Consider the following 22608-nt stretch of genomic DNA (forward strand, 5'->3'; position numbering starts at 1 on the left):
AACTGTATCATAAATGTGGTTTCTTATGCTCAAATAGTGTTTAAAAAAAGCTGCTTTTTTAGGCTGGAGCAGCCAATGCACATGTGCAGTCCTAAACGTGCATCTCAGATCGCTGACTGTTTCTTTAGCAACCGGAGCAGTGACACGATTTACCCATCAGCGATTGCCTCTTTTATTTAAATTTATACCACACTTTTACCACTCTTTTATACCACACAGGCTGGATAAAGACGTCATCCACTCAGATCAAAGATGAGACAATATTGGATATTAGCTAATTAATATGCGCCACCAACTGGACAGGGTGGGAATTACAGTTACAATGTACAAATAGATCACCCTTGCTGGAATCTGTCAAAATGATAGACGCCCTTCACTGCTAAAAAAAAAAAAAAAAGGTTCAGTCAGTGACGGAAAATATTCACTTAACTTCATTTGTTAATTCATTTTAACACTGCTTTCACTACTCTTTTATAAGCCATTTGGATTCAATCACACATCACATCATAATTTTTACAGGAAGATTTCACTTTAAATGTCACCAAATAACAGGAAGTTAGTAACAGTAGTAGTTTCACTTGGTAACACTAATCATATCTGCACCTGTGTTTATTTTTGTATTCTGTCTCAGGCTCGTCCAGAAGATTACGCTAAGGAGTTCTTGGCCCACCAGACCCCCATTTCCTTCCACAAACACTGGAACATAGACCCTATTGTGGTGTTTAACAAGTGGTTGAAGAACGGCGAACACACAGAAGGACTACAGAAAAGCACTAAAGAAGAATTATAGTGTTTGTGTGTGTGCGTGCGTGTGTATGCGCGAGTAGTAGTGAGAGTGTGTATGTCTGGTCTGACGTGCAAAAATGTTATTGTTCGCCCTTCATTGTTACATATGTTTTACATTTTGTGAATCTTGCACAAACATGAATGGAAGGATGCCTTCTGATCTGTATGAATGTCCTTAACAGTGTTTTCTTGGGAGTTGCATGTCTCAAATGTCTGAAATATTAATATTCCACAATTAACCCAACCTGTCCAATGTTATTTGTAGGTTTATTTTTAAACACCTTTGTTTTCTAAAAGATTTGAATTATGTGTGAATTATAATATTGAAATTTATGATAAAATTCAGATCCTGTTGCCTTAAATTCATTTTTGCAGTGTCCTGATTTCAGTATTGAATGCAAAACCAACTGCCTCTTATAACTAATGAGACTGCATTGAAGCCTTTGTCGTGAGGTTATTTTTGGCCCGCACTGGTGCACAGAGCCAGAAAAAAACACTATATTATGAATCACTTAAAGGAACACTATTATCTAGAAGTTGTCAAAAGATGTTCCCATGGTAATGAGTATCTCAGTCATTCATAGGTTATTCACTGAGATAAAACTTTGCATTTAAAGGTCAAGTATGGAATTTTATATGCCTAATGATGACTGTTTCCAAACAGTTTTTTTCTGAACATCTGTTTGGTCAGACAGGTGGTCCAACCTAAAATCAACTGTCAGTTATGCTCATTTGGATTTAAGTAACTGTCAAATCTCAATGAAATCTTCAATAAAATGCTGGTTACAATTTTGCTATGGCAAAAAGCTTTTTGGGAGAAAAAGCTTTTAAATTTAATTTACAAAAAGAATAATTCAGGTTTGTACATTTTGTTTAGGATGAATAAAACATGACAAGATTAAATATCCTGTGCAAGCTTGTCTGCTCAGCAGTTTTTCTGGGCTCTGTGCTCTCCTCGAAAAGAACCTACTGAGTTTAAATCCACAACAAATGGATGGGAGTGTGCACTACTATTGCAATGTGAAATTGATCTGTTACCAGTTGCTTCAAGGAAAGATTGATGAACTGCTTGAAGCAAATGTAGTTGTGTCCGACAACTCGTACTCAGAGAGAGAGAGAGAGAGATGGAGAGATAGACAAACAGATGGACAGGTAGACAAAGATAGATAGGCAGAGAGACCGATGGATGGATGGATGGATGGATGGATGGATGGATGGATGGATGGATGGATGGATGGATGGATGGATGGATGGATGGATAGATAGATAGATAGATAGATAGGTAGGTCTTGGTGGTAAAACAGAGAGGGACTTGTGGTTAAAGCTCTCAGGGATTAAGGAGAAAGAGAAATCTCTCCTGGACATCCCCAATTTCGTCTTCAGATCTCTTTGGCACCTCCGTTGAGATGGTGGTCGAGAGATTCAAGGTGATGGCTAGTGTGAATAAGTAGAGTTTAAGCTCCTCTGTAGTCCTTAGGGGGTGAGTTGAAATGCGAGGAAGTCTTTTCTTTTCATGCTTTACATCCCTTTGTGATGAAAACGATAATTAATTCCTTCCCCTGAGAAGTAGTGGTAGATCAAAGGTTGTAGTCTACTTTGAGGTGCTACTCCCTGAAAGGCTGTGTCAAGTTTTTGACATAGATAATGATGTGCGATGCTCTGAGGGCACTTGTGTATCTTTACCTGCCCTGTTGGGGAGGAAGGTTTTTCAAAAAGGCCGTGACTTTTATAGTTAGTCTAGTAAGGCAGGCTCTCCCTTACCATGGCAGAGTGGGTAACTGGATCATCTCCATAGGATCATCTCCAGACGCCACATCGAAGTTCCACTTCGTAAGGGAACGTCTCAGGTTAAGACTGTAACCTTGCTTCCATGCGAAGGGGAACGAGATGTGGCATCTCGTTGCCATGCATCGGGTTTGCCTGCACGTCTCCTTTGTCCCATGGGTCAGTTTGACCCGAATCTCATTTTAAAAAATTGAGTGGTCATCGGAGTGGTCCAAGACCTAAAGACTTTTGTCACACTTGAACCACAGATACACAAAAATATTGACTGGATTATTTGAGGAGTTTATGTTGTTGTAATAAAAAAGAAACAAATCCTTCCCTCGCGGTATAGGAATGAATGTAATGCGAGGAGTGCTTCAGTAGCATATACATAAAAAAAAAAAAATGCTAAAACTTCACCAAAAATTATTTTATAATGTGTATTCTGAATGCAAACTGAAGAGATAAACTCAAAAACTGACTTTACAACCCAGTGGAACAGCTCATTTGCTCCATATAGAGCTATTGGCAAGAGTCATGAAATATCAGGTGTATTATTTTTTTTCCCACAAGAGATCGGCAGACACACTTAAATTGACCCAATGTGAGATATTTTTAGCTGATTTGAGCTGTTATTGCATGTATTGGAAAGTTATTTTGAATTTAAGTTGAAAGAATGTGAAGCATGTGCTTAAATTATATTATTTATTGATAAAATCTAGAAATTTAAAGGTAGGGGAGACTGGGGATGGTTGTAACATGGGTCAGTTGTAACAATTCCAATCTGTCCAATCAGGAACTAGTTACAAATCACCTGATTCACTTGCACATGCTCAGTTCAGTCCTTATTCCACATTTGAGCCCTGTGTCAGACAGAGCAGATGTTAAAGTGGAAAAAACTATTTTAAGGTAAGAAAGTAACTTTTTTTACTTTGTTTATTTTTGTTATGGGGATTTCTGCTTTGTACTTAAACTCATCAAATTTAAATTGTTTATTGTGTGTCTGTGTAGATATTTTTCATGAAAGTTGTTAGTGCTAATGTTTTGCCTGTTAGCTGTAAGGTGAGCTAGTTCATGGCTACATGACTCTGGGTTAGCTGTAACAACAATGAAATGTTACAACCTTCCCCAAGAACATTTTGTTGAATTTATATGTTTTATTTGAATTTCAGTATCCCTAGGTCTTGGAAGAGAAAGACAGACGGTCTCTCACGATTTTGAGGAGAGCATCAGATGATGCAAAAGAAATGGGAAAGTCTATAAGATCTGTGACAAAGTTGTATGGCATTTGCCATGTAACCTTGTACAGATTCTGTAAAAAGAGGAGGATGTTAGAAGAGAAGGGATCAGGAGTAGGTGAACTTCCGAGAGTATAGGCTACCACAGTGGAAAGAGGATCTTCACTGAGGAACAAGAAAACAACTTACTGAGTATCTGTTGAGGGCAGCTGATGCATTGTCCACGCGAGGTAAGTAGAATAAAAAGTAGAAATAGGGATAAAATAGGAGAAAGTTAGGAGAAAATTATCAGTTTAGAATGGTGCCGGTGTAAAATATAGAGATATATTTTTATGTGATTAAAATTACAGGTGAGAAAACTTGTGTGTCAGCTTGCTGTGAAAAATGGGTGCAAATATTCAAAGACATGGGATGAATCTGATGACTGGTTTTCAGCTTACATGAAAAGAAATTCAAGTGTTCAAGTTCAAGTTATTATGGTTAATTGAGAGTAACATACTTTCACACACACACACACACACACACAATGTTCAAGTGTTCAATTTTATTATGACCAATATTATGACTGACAGTAACAAACATGCTTACACACAATGTTTGTGTTCAAGTTCAATTTATAATGGTCAATTATTATGACTGAGAGTTACAGACACACACATCAGTTATATTGAAAAGTCAGTGTTGAATAAAAGGCTTTCAAAACATTTTTTTTGGTCATAATCCTTATTTCATTATGTTACATTTCACCCCAGGGTATGTTACAACTAACTATGGGATGAATTGTAACATTTCACTCCTCGTGTTTGAAAATAAACCATGCATTTTCTGTGTTGCAAAGATAATAGCTATGCCATTTAATAGCAGACAAGTTTGAATCACATTTTGAACAACTGGCTTAAAAGTACTCCAAGACAGAAAGGTCAAAAATGTTACAACCATCCCTGGTCTCCCATACATAAAATAAAAAATAATTTAAAAAAAATTCTCCAAAAAATTGCATTAAAAAATAGGAAAAATAATATAAAAATTAAATGATACAAGCTTTCTGGATGAAAAAATAAATAAATAAATATATATATATATATATATATATATATATATATATATATATATATATAATTTTAGGGCTTTGGGTCTTTTTGACCCGTGAGGGAAGGATGAATGTCAATAATCCTTTATCTGACTGAGTTCTAAATGAGCTCTAAATCTTATGATAATTCAATAATCTTCAGTTTTTACAAAATATTAGTTGTTTTCATGCCTTTTGCAAGACATTTCATGCTTTTCATCTTTAGAAAGATCTTTCTTCGTCCCCGTATTGCATGACAACCTCAGTGATTTGCTTAATAATGTGGAAAACCCTCTTTAAGTAGGCTAGGTTTTCCATTTACCTAAGAAGACCTGGCAAACTAATTAACAAACCTGTCCGAGATTAATTACAAACAAACACTTTCTTTGAAAAACTAAAATCTGAATGTTTATTGTACTGAAATCCTACTGATATGTCGCTTGCATAATAATTTGGATAATATATTATCTAATGACAGATAGATAGATAGATAGATAGATAGATAGATAGATAGATAGATAGATAGATAGATAGATAGATAGATAGATAGATAGATAGATAGATAGATAGATAGATAGATAGATAGATAGATAGATAGATAGATTACTATAGTTATAACAGTAAATTTATAATTATAAATTTGGTTTATACTGGTTAATTTGGTTAAAACTGGTTAATATTGTGGTAAGTTGCATGTGAAGCCAAGGGGTAATCAAATTCGTTTCCGTTTCAAATTAGACAAATCTACGGTTTTATGGAAATGTTATGAAAAGATGAACAGAACAACTGGCCACAGGTTTCATAGTAACCACACAAGATGAGGCTGACGCACAGCAGAGTTCTCTCTCTCTCTCTCTCTCTCTCTCTCTCTCTCTCTCTCTCTCTCTCTCTCTCTCTCTCTCTCTCTCTCTCTCTCTCTTACTCTCTCTCTCTCTCTCTCTCTCTCTCTCTCTCTCTCTCTCTCTCTCCGCTAGACAAACTTTTGCACTGTAAAATGTGTCAGGTTTCCACCTGTATTGACGATTTTGAATTGCCCGTGGCCGTGAGACTCATTGTTGCTCGTTCATTCACACGCGCTCTATTTTTAGGAAGCTCTTTTGAAAGGAAGCTGTAAAGACGTAGGCTTTGTAGTATGTAGTAGGCTACGACTGCCACGAAGCCACAATGAGATCGGTTCAGTCTGCTGCTGTGAGCTTTTTTACATTGGATGTATGTTTGATATGGATATTGTTCACTATGTCGATAACAACAATCAAAGGTAAGAAATTATAAAAGACAGAGCTGGGTCATCTTAAATAAAATAAAATAAAGTTATTTGTTGGTGTCCTTAGTTTCATAAATATCATGATCATATCATTCGTTTCACAGTAAATTTAATGTGTAGCTATACTGTATTTATAGTAAGCCTATATGTATACAAATTGTAAATTGTGCGGTACCGAATTGTGTTGAACACTGAAATCCAACATTTTAAAAATGTATTGAGAGAGATTTCAGTATTACTCCTGTAGCCTAAACTGGACCCTATAGGCTACGTGGTTCTGGCGCTTAAAGAACAGCTGTGTCAAACTATTCTGCATGACAAGACACACGTCAAGGCTGGGACTTGATTGCATCAAGTGAGTAAGATGGTAACACTTTATAACAACGTTCAGTTGTAAGTCATCAAGTGGTTAGTTAATGATGAACTAATCATTTAAAAAACATTCATAAATGATTAGCAAGTGATATACTAACATGTTATGTATGTTTTGTAAATTCCGAAGTCATTTACAGTGATTAGTAAATTATTAACTAATCATTTACGAAACATGACTATGCATTCATAAATGATTAATAAGTGATATGGTCATTATTTTATGTATGTTTTGTAGATTCAGTTATAAGTCATTTACATTTGATTAGTTAATGATTAACTAATCATTTACAAAACATGACTATGCGTTTCATAAATGTTTAATACATTTAAAAAAAAAATGTTGTATGTTTTGCTCACATCAGGTGCACAGTGTTTAAAGACTCTGACAGCTGTCTATACCCTCACCAGTCAGCACTTACACTGCAGTACACACTACAGTGTTCAGCACCTGTTATAGATGATGTGTAAACGCATGAATAAATCATTTACAACACTTTCTGCATCCCCTAAGCTAAAGTGTAACTATTCATCACTTGTAAATGTGTTTCACATCATTACTTACCTGTTACAAATTATCTGTACATGTATACAAGGCATTTACAACACTTTATGCACCCTCTAATTGCTACATACATACAAAAAAAAAACATAATTTATTAAACATTTATGAAATGCATAGTCATGTTTTGTAAATGATTAGTTAATCATTAACTAATCAATTGTAAACGACTTACAACTAAATATACAAAACACACATACAATAATGAACATGACACTTATTAATTATTTATGAACGCATAGTCATGTTTCATAAATAATTAGTCAATCATTTACTAATCACTGTAAACGACTTGTAACAGAATTTACAAAACATACATCAAATGTTAGTATATCACTTGCTAATCATTTATGAATGTTTTGTACATTCATCATTAACTAACCACTTATAAATGACTTACAACTGAACGTTATTATAAAGTGTTACAGAGGAACAGGCAGTAATTCAACTACAGTCTTCAAAATAAAAGGGACTTATTGCAATGAAGAACCTTTTTTTATTCACAGGATGTTTCCAATGCACAAGATGTTCAATCTTGTGGAAAAGTAACAATTCTAACAATGTTATAGTGGAAAGGGTTCTTTAGATCATTAAAATGTTCTTTACACTAATAATATAAATAATAATAATAATAGTAGTAAAGTGGTTCTTTTAAGAACGGTTTACTGAAAGGTACTTTGTGAAACCACTAATGGTTCTTCTATGGCATCACTGTGAAAACCCCCTTTTTGAGCCTTTATTTGTGTAAGAGTGTAAGCTATTCTGTGTGACATGGGAAGATGGGATTTCCTCAAAATGTTGATTAATTGATTGTTTTGATTGTTAGGCTCATGTCAAGTCACCTTTATTTATATAATGCTTTATATTTTTTATTAATATACAATACTGTATATTTATATTAAACTTCATCAAATATTCAAATCGATAATATTACTGAATATTAAGGTTCTTATAAACCTCAACCAAATAACTGACCTAAACTCTGGTGATATGGAGAGAGAGAGAGAGAACACCTTGAAAGAAACCAGACTCAGTTCTCCTCTGGCCAAATGAATGAACATGGTGTGATTTGTATGATTCCAGGCTCCATCAAAAGTCAGATTGTATATTGATATCGTTTCAATTTTTTGTCCATCTCCTTCTGCTCGAAAATCAGAAATGTCGAGCTGGCATTAGGCATTACAGTACAATATCCTAGAAGGGACAGCAAGTTATTTTCTTTTTCCTGTGATTTCACAGATGGCATAAAGTCTCGAACGCTGAGTTCTTATTGAAGACATTCCAAGACACTTAACAGAGAGTTACTACAAGACACTTTACAGAGGTCATGGAAAATTCACCCTGACTAAATTGATCAAATTCTCTCAAATGTATTTTTACCTTTAAAAGTCATAATTAAGTAATATATGTTTAAGAAATCTATAATATAGTATAATGGATCCATATATGATATGATACATCTCTCTTCACCTTTCTCTCTCTATTTTACACCTAATTACAGCTGTCACATTCAAAAGTAGATTTGCATTACAGATTTGCGCTCACATGAATATTCCAACCTAATGTTCTTGTCTCTGAAGCATGTGCAACCATATATACTAGTATGCATCTATTATCTAACACTCAAAGAAAATGTATTTATTTTTGACAATCTGCACAGTTTGTCCCTTTCTCAAGGCACTTGGAATGCAGATTAGATTTAACACTCTGGTTGCACCCAAACAAAATCTTACTGAAATCTATTTTCTTTTCTTTATTTTTTTTAGATCAGTTTTACAGTTCCACAGTTTTAGAGTAAATGTGTTTTGGAAAATATATACAGGTGCTGGTCATAAAATTAGAATATCATCACAAAGTTGATTTATTTCAAGAATTCAACTTAACAGGTGAAACTAATATATTATATAGACTCATTACATGCAAAGTGAGATATTTCAAGCCTTTATTTGTTATCATTTTGATGATTATGGATTCCAGCTTATGAAACCCATGAAATCAAAATCCCAGAAAATTAGATTATTACATGAAATCACACAGTAATTACACAGTGATACCATGGTCATTGAACCAGGTTTTGGTTCTTTTGGCAGTGTGGGCAGGTGCAAATCCTGCTGGAAAATGAAGTTAGCATCTCCATAAAGCTTGTCTGCTGAAGGAAGCATGAAGTGCTCTGGACATGTCCTGGTAGACGGCTGCGTTGAGTGGACAGCACAGTGGACCAACACCAGCCGATAACATGGCTCCCCAAACCAACACAGACTGTGGAAACTTCACACTGGACTTCAAGCATCTTGGATTGTGTGCCTCTCCATTCTTCCTCCAGACTCTGGGACCTTGGTTTCCAAATGAGATGCAAAATTTGCTCTCATCAGAAAAGAGGACTTTGGTCCACTGTGCTTTATTAAATCCAGAGTCAACGCAGCCAGGACATTTTCAGAGCACTTCATGCTTCCTTCATTTTCCAGCAGGATTTGCACCTGCCCACACTGCCAAAAGAACCAAAACCTGGTTCAATGACCATGGTATCACTGTGTAGTTACTGTGTGATTTCATGTAATATTCTAATTTTCTAATTTCCTGATAAAGTTCCCTTGGCCTTTGGAATTAAAATAGCCGCACATCATCACACACCCTTCACTATACCTAGAGATTGGCATGGTTTTATTTCAGTTAGCCTAATAGCTGGTTTGATTTGCATTGAGAGATGATCTTATGGAAAGTACCCCATGCCAATCTCTAGGTATGGTGAAGACTATGTGATGATGTGCGGCTATTTTAATTCCAAAGGCCAAGGGAACTTTATCAGGATGCATAGTATCCTAAAAAAAAAAAAAAAAAAATACTTAAAAATAAAAACCTGCCTGCCTCTATGGGAATTTAACATAGGGGTGTCCAAACTTATGCACCCTGTATTTTAAGGAAGAACATTTATTTATTTACGATACATTATTCATTCACAAAGAAAATTGGTGTCCTTAAAGGTTGGATTTTTCCTAATTTTTTTAATTAAGGCATTAAGTTCAATTTCCAAAAGATGATTTTTTATTCCTCTTTTTAGTCAACTTTAGCATGGGTGTCTAAACCTATGCATAGCACTGTACATGCATGTGTGTGTATTTATATATAGAAAATAATTATACACCATACACACACATTATGTAAAAACAAACTTTTATTTTGTATGCGATTAATCACGATTAATCGTTTGACAGCCCTAATATATATATATATATATATATATATATATATATATATATATACAGTGCCCTCCACAATTATTGAACCCCCTGGTAAATATGATCAAAATTGGCTGTAAAAAATAAATCTGCATCGATTATCCTTGTGATCTTTCATTCAAAAAATGTGCAAAATCCTAACCTTTCATTGAAGTAAAAGAATTGAAAGTGGGGGGAAATCACATTATGAAATAAATGTTTTTCTCCAAAACACGTTGGCCACAATTATTGAAACCCTTTTATTAAATACTTTTTGCAATCTCCTTTTGCCAAGATAACAGCTCTGAGTCTTCTCCTATAATGCCTGATGAGTTTGGAGAACACCTGACAAGAGATCAGAGATCATTCCTCCATACAGAATCTCTCCAGATCCTTCAGATTCCCAGATCCATGTTGGTGCTTCTTCTCTTCAGTTCAGCCCACTCATCAGGTCAGGGGACTGAGACGGTCATGGCAGAAGCTTCATTTTGTGCTCTACAACAAATTTTTGTGTTGATTTTGATGTTTGTTTTGGATCGTTGTCCTGATGGAAGATCCAACCACGGCCCATTATAAGATTTCTAGCAGAAGGCGTCAGGTTTTGATTTTTTATCTGTTGATATTTGATAGAATCCACAATGCCATGAATCTGAACAAGAAGTCCATGACCTCCAGCAGAAAAATATGCCCACAACATTAAAGATCCAATGGTATATTAAATTGTACACATGGGGTACTTTTTATCCTTGTGTTCACCAAACCCATCTAGTGTGTTTGCTGCCAAAAAGCTCTGTTTTAGTCTCATCTGACCACAGAACCCTGTGTTGTTTGAAGATCCAGTCGTGTCTGACAATTAAATTTGCTGGAATTTGATTTTGGAGGAGCGAGGAGTTTTTTTTTTAAACCCTCCCAAACAACATGTGGTGATGTAGGGGTTGTTTGATAATTTTTTTTTTAGGCTTTCTGACCCTAAGACTCAACTAATCTCTGCAATTCTCCATCTGTGATCCTTGGAGAGTCTTTGGCCACTCAAACTTTCACCCTCGCCGTGCATTAAGACAGTATAGACACACGTCCTTTTCCTGGCAGATTCATAACATCTTTAGTTGGTTATAACTTCTTAATTATTGCCCTGATGGTCAAAATGGGGATTTTCAATTCTTTAGCTATTGTCTTACAGCCACTTTCTAGTTTGTGATGCTCAACAATCTTTTGCTACGCATCAGAACTGTATTCTGTGGTTTTTTTCATTGTGATGGATGATTAAGGGGATTTGGCCTTTGTGTTTCCTCATATTTAAACTTCTGTGAAACACGAAGTCATAGCTGGACAATTTCATGTTCCTAGTCACCCTGGTGTACTAAAAAAGGTAAATATTAATGGGAATATACTTCAGAGATATTTTACTCGTAAAAAATTCTAGGGGTTTCAATAATTGTGGCCAACATGTTTTGGAGAAAAACATTTATTTCATAATGTGATTTCCCCCCACTTTCAATTCTTTTACTTCAATGAAAGGTTAGAATTTTGCACATTTTTTGAATGAAAGATCACAAGGATAATCGATGCAGATTTATTTTTTACAGCCAATTTTGATCATATTTACCAGGGGGTTCAATAATTGTGGAGGGCACTGTATATATATATATATATATATATATATATATATATATATATATATACATATAAATATATAGTACATTTATTTCTTTAAATTAAATAAATAAAAACAGTCATTTTGACAGCCACACAAGCAGGGTTAAACGAAGGCTTGGATCACAGGGCAATAATTGCTACAGAGTGCTTATCATTCATGTTTTTAATAAAGCCTTAAAAGCCCCAATATCCTCAATAAACTATAATGTCATTATAGTTCAGTATTGACATGTAAAAGTTGTTGTAATAATCACATGCAAACACATGCCCAAGGTCTTGGAAGAAAAACTAGAAAGACAGTATTATAGCTGCATTTATACCATCCGACTATCTTTATATCTGAATTACATTATTAAATTGCATTTTACCTTAACATATGAAAGCAGAAGATTAACATAAGCATGAAGTGTTGAAAGTGATTTCTCACTTGTATATTGTCCCAGCAGCAGGGCTGGAGCGCAGGCCTTCAGAAGACTGTCAGCTGGGTCACTTTCCGTGTGGCAATATGAGCATTTGTCTGCCGCAGGTTCTGCAATGCAACGGACAAAACGACTGTCCCAATGGAGCTGACGAAGACAATTGTGGTAAGAGCTTTTTTACAAATACAGACATCTCACATATAGCTTATATACATATATATATATGGTCAGAGTATCTCTGAAACGGCAAGGCTTGTGGGTTTCTTGCGGTCAGCAGTGGTGAACCAAAAGTGATCCGAAGAGGGACAAACCATAAACTGGTGACAGGGTGTTGGGCTCCCAAAGCTCATCAATGCACAAGGACAATGAAGGCTATCCCGACTGGTCCGAGCTCTGTATTTGCTCCCCCTGGCATCTATTTAAAAAAAAAACATGATGTCTCTTTTCATCTATGCCGATGATACCCAGCTTTCCTTTCCCTTGCAACGCAATAATAAATATTCTCTTCAGCCACTATTACATTGCCTGAACGAACTTAAGTCATGGCTTTCAAGCAATTTTCACACCTAAATGAAAACAAATCTGAGTTTATTATGTTTGGCCCCAAGGAAAACTGTGTTTTTGATTTTGATCTTGGCTTCCTCACCCCATACACAGTGTGCGAGGAATCTGGGCTTCCAATTTGACTCCCGTTTAAAGTTTGACAAACAGATCTCAGCTGTTGTCAAGTCATGCTTTTACCTACTTCATCTTCTCAGTAAAGTTAAGCCCTTTTTATCAAGGTAACATCTATGCTTGATTACTGTAATTCACTGTACTATGGCATTTCTCAGGCTTCCATCTCTCATCTGCAGTTGGTTCAAAACGCAGCTGCTAGACTGCTTGAAGGGAAGCGAAAATATGACCACATAACACCAATTTTAATGTCCCTGTAAGGTGTAATTGTCACCTTATTACACTTGTGGTGTTCCCGGTTAAAAATGACCGGCCTACAAAAAATAGCTTATAAATCTCTCATTATATATTATCACACAATATTGGATTCAATCTTTTTGTCAACTTGTTTTCTTTCAATTAGGACTGGTTGTATATTTCTATTTGCATCTGATTAATCGTAGGCGTCATGTATCTGAGAGTAGGCATCTAATGGCACTCTGATTGGTCGGCAGCCACACAGCCCCATAGGCAGCAGAGTGCGATGCACAGTGTGTTGTGACTCATTCCTCCCGCAACCATCATTACAATTTTGTGTGACCTTCTGGAGACGTTCTGTCGGCTCAATCAATCAATCATTTATCTCTAGAGCACGTTTTAAACACAACCAAAGTTGACCAAAGTGCTTTACAAAGAATAAAAGAAACATAAGAAATAAAAGTAATATACATATATAACAAACAAGCCAAAATAAGTAATAAGCAATCAATAGATTAAAAGAGAAACCCAGGATAACAAACTATGGAGTGTTTAAAGCCAAGGATGAATAAGTAAGTCTTAAGATAAGATTTAAAAATACTGACAGATGGGGCATGCCTAAAGGGAGGAAGGCTATTCCACAGCTTTGGTCCAACAGTGGCGAAAGTGCAATCACCACATTTTTTTTCACAAGTTTTACTATCTGAGAGTAAGCATCTCATTTTCTGAGTAAAAAGAAAGCATTATTTATGAATCATTTTGTAAATATTAAATAAAATATGAAAAAGAAATTGCACTGTTGATCACACTAGTCTACTTTAATGTTTCACCAGGAAGTTTGTTTTGTACAAAATGGCACAAAGTTGGCCGGCCATTGAAAGTGAATGGGAGAGACTAAAAATAAGAGAACAAATGTAGTTTTCAGGAGCATGTTCATTATGTTCATGTACACATATGTGCATGTGTGCTTGCAAACTTCGAGCCCTTGGACCTGTGCATGTGTGGATACATGCATACACACGCTACCCAAACACACACACACACACACACGTTAAAACACACAAACTATTTTGAGTATTACACACATTCTTTTTCACAGAGAGAAACTTGATCCTACCCTGAACTGCATCTAATATCCATTCATCCATCCATGTGACATTCACACACACACACACACACACACACACACACACACACACACACACACACACACACACACACATGACGTGCGCACATGCAAACTGGTTTAGTCTGTGTGACCCTCCTGTTTCAAAAGAATCTTTCATGTTCTTTGTTTCATCACAGTTTTCAGACAAAATATTATGACATTGTGTTTTGGGACTTTGATGTTCTCACAGAAAAAGACGAAAATTTACAGTTATAGCACAGACACATATAAATGCCTCACAGAGCCTTGCTTGGCATTCATTTTGTAGCAGCACAATGGTGAAGAAGCTCTCTGTGCATGATGTTCTTCGTCAGATCATTGATCAAGATTCTATTGAGGAGGAGGTGATGCAGGATGGATCTCAGAAGAAAACCTACTTTGCCCTATTGGTGGGGATGAAGACCAGGACAAAGTTCCATCTTTCGACCAGAATGTAACCGTAGCATCAGCTGAGCCCTCATCATCAGAAGACTGCTGCTCGTCAGTTGTTTTAAGGTCTCTAGCATCTGGTGCCCTCTTCTTCTGATACATCTTCTATTGCTCCTTCACTGCAAGATTCATCCTGCATCGCCTCCTCCTCACTAGAATCTTGATCAATGATCTGATGAAGAATATCATGCACAGAGAGCTTCTTCGCCATTGTGCTGCTACAAAATAAATGCCAAGCAAGGCACTGTGAAACATTTATATGTGTCTGTGCTATAACATCTATATTTGTACATTTTAGTCCAAAAACACAATGTCATAATATTTTGTCTGAAAACTGTGATGAAACAAAGAACATGAAAGAAAGATTCTTTTGAAACAGGGTCACTGCAGACTAAACCAGTTTGCATGCGCGCATGTGTGTGTGTGTGAATGTCAGATGGATGAATGGATATTAGATACAGTTCAGGGTAGGATCAAGTTTCTCTCTGTGAAAAAGAATGTGTGTAATACTCAAAATAGTTTGTGTGTTTTAACTTGTGTGTGTGTGTGTGTGTGTGTGTGTGTGTGTGTGTGTGTGTGTGTGTGTGTGTGTGTGTGTGTGTGTGTGTGTGTGTGTGTGTGTGTGTGTGTGTGTGTGTGTGTGTGTGTGTGTGTGTGTGTGTGTTTGGGTGGCGTGTGAATGCATGTATCCACACATGCACAGGTCCAAGGGCTCGATGTTTGCAAGCACACATGCACATATGTGACCCTGGACCACAAAACCAGTCACAAGTAGCACAGGTATATTTGTGGCAATAGCCAACAATACATTGTATTTGTCAAAATTATCGATTTTTCTTTTATGCCAAAAATCATTAGGATATTAAGTAAAGATCATGTTCCATGAAGATATTTTGTAAATTTCCTACCGTAAATATAGAAAACATTTATTTTTGGGAGTGAATGCAGCACAAAAATGTACCCATGTTTCTTATTTTCACTCTCCCATTCACTTTCAATGGCCGGCCATTTTTGACCGGGAACACCACAAGTATAACTTTGTGCAATTTTGTACAAAATAAAAGTTTTTCAAAACAAACGTCCTGGTGAAACATTAAAGTAGACTAGTGTGATCAACAGTGCAATTTGTTTTCATATTTTATTTAATATTTCCAAAATTATTCATAAATAATGCTTTTTTTACTCAAAACTCAGATAAATGAGGCCTACGATTAGATGCAAATAGAAAAATAAAACCAGTCCTAATTGAAAGGGAACAAGTTGACAAAAAGATTGAATCCAATATTAGGTGATAATATAGCATAACAAGTGATTTTTAAGCTACTTTTTGTAGGCCGGTCATTTTTGACCGGGAACATCACAAGTGTAGCCTGGCAAGCCAGACCTACATCAAGATGTTAGGTCTGGCAACTCACCATAGACACGGCTCAATCCGAGGGGCGGGATAAACGGCTGTCTTTCAAATTCCCTCTGCAAGCAATAGGACAGCGCTTCAACCAACCAGAGCGTTTGCCCAACAGCAGAGCTAACGTTAGTTGATAGATTCAACTTTTGAATCTGGCCGGCAAAACTACGAACATATCTTCCTTTTTTAAGAATGACTTAAGTGCCGTTCTTTGCTCTTTTCTCAAAGAAAAACTTAACTCCAAGTCCTCCAGAGTCGCGGCCAAAGCCGATTTGAAAGACTGTTCGCCAGAAGCAGCAACTCTTCTTTGTTTTCAAGTAGTAGGGAACCGTCGCAACTCTGTCGTCATTATGTTAAGCCCGCCCCGCCTACTCTATACACGATGTGATTGGCCTGACCCAATTTAGGTTTTTACAGCTCCGAAAGTCAACGGAGAGTTGCTAGACTACCCTGGCTGCAAAATAAAGAGTTCAAGGTGTTGCCTTGGGCTACAAATTCCCCAGATCTCATTCCAGTTGAGCATCTGTGGGATGTGCTTGACCAACCATTCTGATCCACAGCGGCTCCACCTCTCAACCCTACAGGACTTGAAGGATCTGCTGCTAATTTCTTGGTGCCAGAGACCACAGGACTAGTTGCCAAGAAGAAGTCTGTGACCAAGATAAACATGGTCCTAAATAAAAGTGTAAAAAGAGTGACAACTAGCCCCTATAAACTGATCTACAGTATATTCAAATGGATACAATATTGTATCATTGTTTTATCAATAATGAACTTATGCCTGTCTGTATGTGTTTTGTTTAAATGTGTTTGTGTGCTTGTCTCATGTTGACGTCTATCTCATCGCTGTCCATCTCTCTGAAGGGGATAACAGTGGCTGGGCAGACCTCTTCGACCAGACATTTAAAAGGGTTTATCCACAAGAGCTTTCTACAGAGTGCCGTAAATATACACCTAATCCCTAATCATTCATCTCTTGAGTTTGCTGTCTTGCAGTCTCAAAAACGCAATTTAGACAGTCCAGTTCTAGACAGTACTTCTTGTATTAGTACAAGCTTTTCCTAAACTAGGCCTATGCCAAATATATCAAGTGCAGTTTTTAATGTCACTTTCAATAGAAGTTCATTATCCACATTTTCCTAACGATGCTGCATTTTAGATTATGGGAGGCACTTCCAGTTTGTAGAAGTTCCACTCAAAAAGACTGAAACAAATCATTTCAAATCGTAAGGTTGCACTATAAATAATCATTATCCGTCAGTTGGACTGAATGAGCTGTAAAATGTACTTTTCTGAAGTCAGGAGAATAACATAACATTTGGATATTGTAATGTGATATGATATAACATTAAGCAAGAGCTCTTTCAGTTGCTGGATTCTTTTCCTCCTGATGTTTTGTTTTTTCCTGTGTTCCGCTGTAACAGTATGAAAAGAAAAAAAAAAGAAAAAAAAAAAAAAACCTAGCCTATACTGCACATTTGTGGTCTGCTCTGCCGATATAATTTATGATATAGCTATCCCATTATTAATTCACTGGAATGCACAAAGAATCTTTCGTTTGGGGTAGCCTATATTTCATTGTCTGTTGTAGTTTATGCTTAACTTTTAAATTTCCTTTTAATGTTCGATGGTTAAAGGATGAGTAGAATAATGTCATATTGTAATGCTTATTATTGCATTCAGCGAACCTGCAAATTGTTTACCGTTTAACGAAAGTACTTCCATAACTCGTGAAAAGTGTCATGGGGCATAGGAAAAAGGTGGATAAGGTCAACTCATATTTAAACTTTGAAATATATTTGAAATGTAACCTTAATTTAAAATTCATGTTAATATACTTTTCCACAATGTAAATCCGTGTTCATTTTTAACTATATTTTGATTGTCTTTGAATGAGTGTATGTTCGTGTATGTATCTCTTTCCTATTCTACCTTGCAGAAGTGGAGCAGTATCCTGATCGTTGCCAGTGCATTAACAATGAGATCCACTGTGTGCATGTCAGCTTGAGATTCGTTCCACAGGTGTCAGCGAATGTTACCTTCCTGTACGCATCCTTCCATTGCAAATTTGTATAGTCAAAATGTACAGTAGCCTAGTTCACTGATTCAAAAGATTATGAATTGTTGAAGGTTTAATGCTGCTTTCACGTGCTATCGTAAATTTCCTACTTCCCACTTCTGAAGTTGTGATTACGAGCTCATCGCATTGTTGTCGGAAAGAAGAGGAATTGTGGAGGACACCAGGTTATTCTTGCCTAATTCTTGGGAAAATCCAAAATGCCAAAGCCAAAATGTATTTAATATTTAATTTTGAATAAAATGTAGCTTCCCATTCATTGACAACCATATAAACATTCACCGCACCATATAGATAGTCAGCTTGCTGACAATTCTGGAATTTCTGTCAATTAGGCTACATGCTATTTTCACTGTGTAAAAACATACAATGCTTGAAATGATTATGCCTACATGTAAATATGCACTACTTCAACGACAAGACAAGGCGATGTAGCTGTTGTGGAAAAAAACGAATAAAGAATAGCAGTCAAAGGAGCAATTATTCTTCCCTCCGCCATGTTTAAAGTTTATGGCACGCCCTACTCGGAAACTCTGGTGTCAAAATCATATCTGACTTTCCCAGTGGTAAATACTTGAGAGGGCGTACGTGTCCAATTTCCGACTAAGGAAATCAGCCATGTGAAGGCAGCCAAAAAAACATAACCCAGTAATAAGCTCTAGAGCAGGGTCAGGGCCATTGGTGCGGTGAGTTATACAAAATTTCAACTTGAAAATCACTATAGTAATCATAAACAGTCTCCTCTCTGGACATCTAATGGGGTGGGGATAGTCCAGATCCTCCTCTCTGAATGTCTAATGGGGTGGAGGGATAGAGTTGTGGGTTGGGTTAGGGTTTGGTTGGATATTCTAGCTCCACCCATTAGGCCCAAATTACATTTGATCCTCCTCGCTGGATCTCTAGTGAGGAGGAGCTCCACGTAAGCTCCACCCATTTGCTCTGCAGTGAGCAGCCTCTCGTCACGTTGACACATGGCAATAGCGGGAAATGCGTTATTTGAATGAAAAAGAGATTGTTTTATTCTTACAGCTATGGTCTGAAAAGTATATTCAGTAAACCAGCAGTGACATGCAAACATGCAAACATGACACGGCTTAACAATTTGAAGAGTGGAAAGACCTTTAGTTTGCAAAATACACTGGAGTAAACAAAAGACAGTATCAGTAGGCTACAAACAAATTTTCTTTATCATTTATTTTCTTCAGCATACACAAATGAAACACTACTGAGTGTTAAATTGACTATTTGTGCTGCTTTTGGACAGATCATTGAAGAGCAACGAGATTCGCATGTTACCAGATAAAGCCTTCATCAAAAACATAAAACTACAGAGGCTGTAAGTATGAATAATAAGCATTCATTTCCTCTGATCCGAAAATGCTACTTATAATTTTTGTCACATAGTGATTGATTTCATAAGACCTGCTCAAGACAACTTTGGTATGCATTTACTAAGGAGATGCTTTGCTAAGCCGCAAATCAATACAGAGGCTTGTATAATGGAGCTGTCAACCTGTACAGCCAATGCTTGTTTATGTGGTACAAAAACTATTGGTTCCTGCATGAAACTGATTAACGTTTCTGATCAGCTTTCTGTTGAATCCACTGAAGCTTTTATGATGAGGCCACGGTCACCTTCCTTTAAATTGAGCTTGCTGCTGTTTATTAATCTCAGTATTGGCAGGTTTCTGTATAGCATGCCATTAAAGCTGGGATTTTATGTGTTGCTTTATGGTGATTAATGCTTTCTAGTATACACTGACAGGTGTGAGGATAGTGGCCACAAGCACTTACAGTACTGTAGATATTTATTGTCAAAAGACATTAGCGTTACACCAATAGAGAGTAATGTTTTTCCTTTTTACAAATAATTTTCTTAAATTATTTTTTGTAAAGTCGTCATGATTAAGATTTTGCCATCTTTTGAATGTTTTAATGGAATAAACACTACAATGTTCATAAGTTTGGGGAATATAAGCTCACAAGGCTGCATTTATTTGATCAAAAATACAGTAAAATCAGTAATATTGTGAACTATTATAACAATTTAAAATATTTTAAAATGTAATTTATTCCTGTGATGGAAGAGCTGAATTTTCAGTGGCCATTACTCCTTTAGAAATAATTATAATATTCTGATTTATGCTGATTATTAATGTTGAAAACAATTGCTGCTTTATGTTTGTGGAAACATTTCTAAACGTTAAAAAGAACAGCATTTATACATTAACAGTGTAAAAGTCGCCGCTGTTACTTTTGATCAAGTAAATTAATCCCTGCTAAATAAATTTATCCATTTCTTAAAAAAAAAAAAAAACCTTTCTAACCCCACATTTTTAATGGTAGTGTAATTTAATATACTTTTAACATAATTGATTTTTTTAAATATAATATAAAATAATTTAGTTTTCCCTAACCAGAGATAAAAACATCAGTTTGAGACCATCCAATGGACCTATGTCCATTTCATGCTTTTTGGCACAAGACAAAACATAAAAAATATTTGTGATTTACATATTGCTTGCAAAAAAACAAACAACAACAAAAAAACTCTTACTCAGCTTACACTTTTAAATGACCGTCAATGGAGAAAGCAGGGACTAACTAGACATGCAAACAGCTAAACTGGGACCCCTTGACCCACTGATGAGAGTCATGGAGGTAGGAGAGAGAAAAAGATCAGAAATTACATAGAAAACTATTACTGGAGATGAATGAAATGATGTTTGTATTGTGAGTTATACCCGAGTAAATGGTTATAGAAAACCAGGTGCATTAAGTCATTACCATTTTCAAAAATACTGAAAGTGCTGCTTTTAATAGAAGATTTTGATTGTAGTTTAAGTTTAAATAGTTTAAATGTTCAAATTATTTTAGAACAAACAAAGTTATGCAAGCTATGTAATTACTTCATTTAGCTCTTTCCTTCCGCCTGAGGGGGACTGGGAACACCACTCTGACATATTCATAAAAATAAAAAAAAAGAGACAATCTGTTAAATGGCTGTTTCAATGCTCTCAAGCCTTGAAATGGCTTGGCATTAAATCAAACATGAAAAGTCAGTCATTGTGCAGCTTTTTTGTGTGCTAGGTCAGTGAATCTGCTTTTTGTATTTCTGTCAAGGAGAAAAGCTATTTTGTCGTATTTATTTGTAGTGTTGCGTCTCAGAAACGGCACTGAGAGAAGAGTTTTACCATTAGAGCTGTGTGTATAGTAGATACACTTCAATGTTTAGGTTCTGTTCCATATAGGTTAATGGAGTTTTCTTCTTATATAAATCATACATTTCATAATTAATTATCAATGGCCCATTCCCTAATTCATAATTCAAATCCCTTAAATATTTAATATTGTAGGTGACCCAAAAATGACTTCTGTAAAGAGCCACAGCAGACACTGTCAGCTTGACGCTCACATGTCACAGACAGAGGATGTGGAAACTGCCCTGATGAGGCATTCATTTTAGCGCCTCCAATATTCCAATATTTATACATTCTTAGATTAATTTTTGGTTGGGGACACTTAGTTTTGGATACAGTAGCCTACTGATGGCAAAGGATGGCATGACTATATGCGAGTTGTTCTAGTATTCTGTGATATGATGGAGGTGTGGGAGGTGGAGTAAAATACATTTGCGGAGATTTATTAAAGATAAATAAAGGATATGAGGCAGACTGAAAGTGTGGTCAAGGTACAGGCGTTGGTCAGAAACACAGTGAGGCAGTCTATTGTCATATAAGTGCAAATCAGCAATCCAAAAACCAGTCAGAATGGCTTATCACAAAGTCATGATAGTCTATGTGGCTCGAGTCCCTCCTTCAACAAACATGATTTATATATATATATATATATATTAACAGTTTGGTTAACCTGTTAAACAACCAGCTGTTGACCAAATTGCTGATTGTTTTGTTTTCTTCCTCAGGTTTCTCCAGGATAATTGCATTCTCACTGTTTCCATTCACGCTTTTAGTGGACTACATAAGCTGCAAAAACTGTAAGTGTTTTTTTTTTGTGTGTGTGTGTTTTTAAGTGTAATATATATATATATATATATATATATATATATATATATATATATATATATATATATATATATATATATACACTGCTCAAAAAAATAAAGGGAACACTTTTTAATCAGAGAATAGCATCAAGTCAGTTAAACTCCTGGGATATTGATCTGGTCAGTTAAGTAACAGAGGGGGTTGGTAATCAGTTTCAGCTGCTTTAGTGTTAATGACATTAACAGCAGGTGCACTAGATGGGCAA

At 36.0% G+C, this 22608-nt stretch overlaps 2 protein-coding genes across 4 annotated transcripts in view; both read left to right on the plus strand.

Moving 5' to 3' along the window:
- The window catches only part of b3glcta (beta 3-glucosyltransferase a), an 80974-nt gene extending 79275 nt beyond the window's left edge, over positions 1-1699 (plus strand). Inside the window, exon 15 of one of the 2 annotated variants that reach the window (XM_079886334.1) lies at positions 632-1686. In XM_079886334.1, coding sequence (XP_079742460.1) covers positions 632-790 — 159 coding nt within the window. In that variant the 3' untranslated portion in view covers positions 791-1686. Of the gene's footprint in view, positions 1-631 lie in introns of both variants that reach the window. The other variant, XM_079886333.1, reaches the window with a different exon arrangement.
- Positions 1700-5843: 4144 nt separating this feature from the next.
- Positions 5844-22608, plus strand: part of rxfp2b (relaxin family peptide receptor 2b) — a 28864-nt gene continuing 12099 nt past the window's right edge. The window contains exons 1-6 of one of the 2 annotated variants that reach the window (XM_079886439.1): positions 5844-6115; positions 12373-12510; positions 17124-17201; positions 18199-18304; positions 19601-19672; positions 22262-22333. In XM_079886439.1, coding sequence (XP_079742565.1) covers positions 6022-6115; positions 12373-12510; positions 17124-17201; positions 18199-18304; positions 19601-19672; positions 22262-22333 — 560 coding nt within the window. In that variant the 5' untranslated portion in view covers positions 5844-6021. The remainder of the gene's footprint in view (positions 6116-12372; positions 12511-17123; positions 17202-18198; positions 18305-19600; positions 19673-22261; positions 22334-22608) is intronic. The other variant, XM_079886438.1, reaches the window with a different exon arrangement.

The sequence above is a fragment of the Squalius cephalus genome (assembly GCF_949319135.1).
Source record: "Squalius cephalus genome assembly, chromosome: 11".
In the NCBI taxonomy this organism is placed as follows: domain Eukaryota; kingdom Metazoa; phylum Chordata; class Actinopteri; order Cypriniformes; family Leuciscidae; genus Squalius; species Squalius cephalus.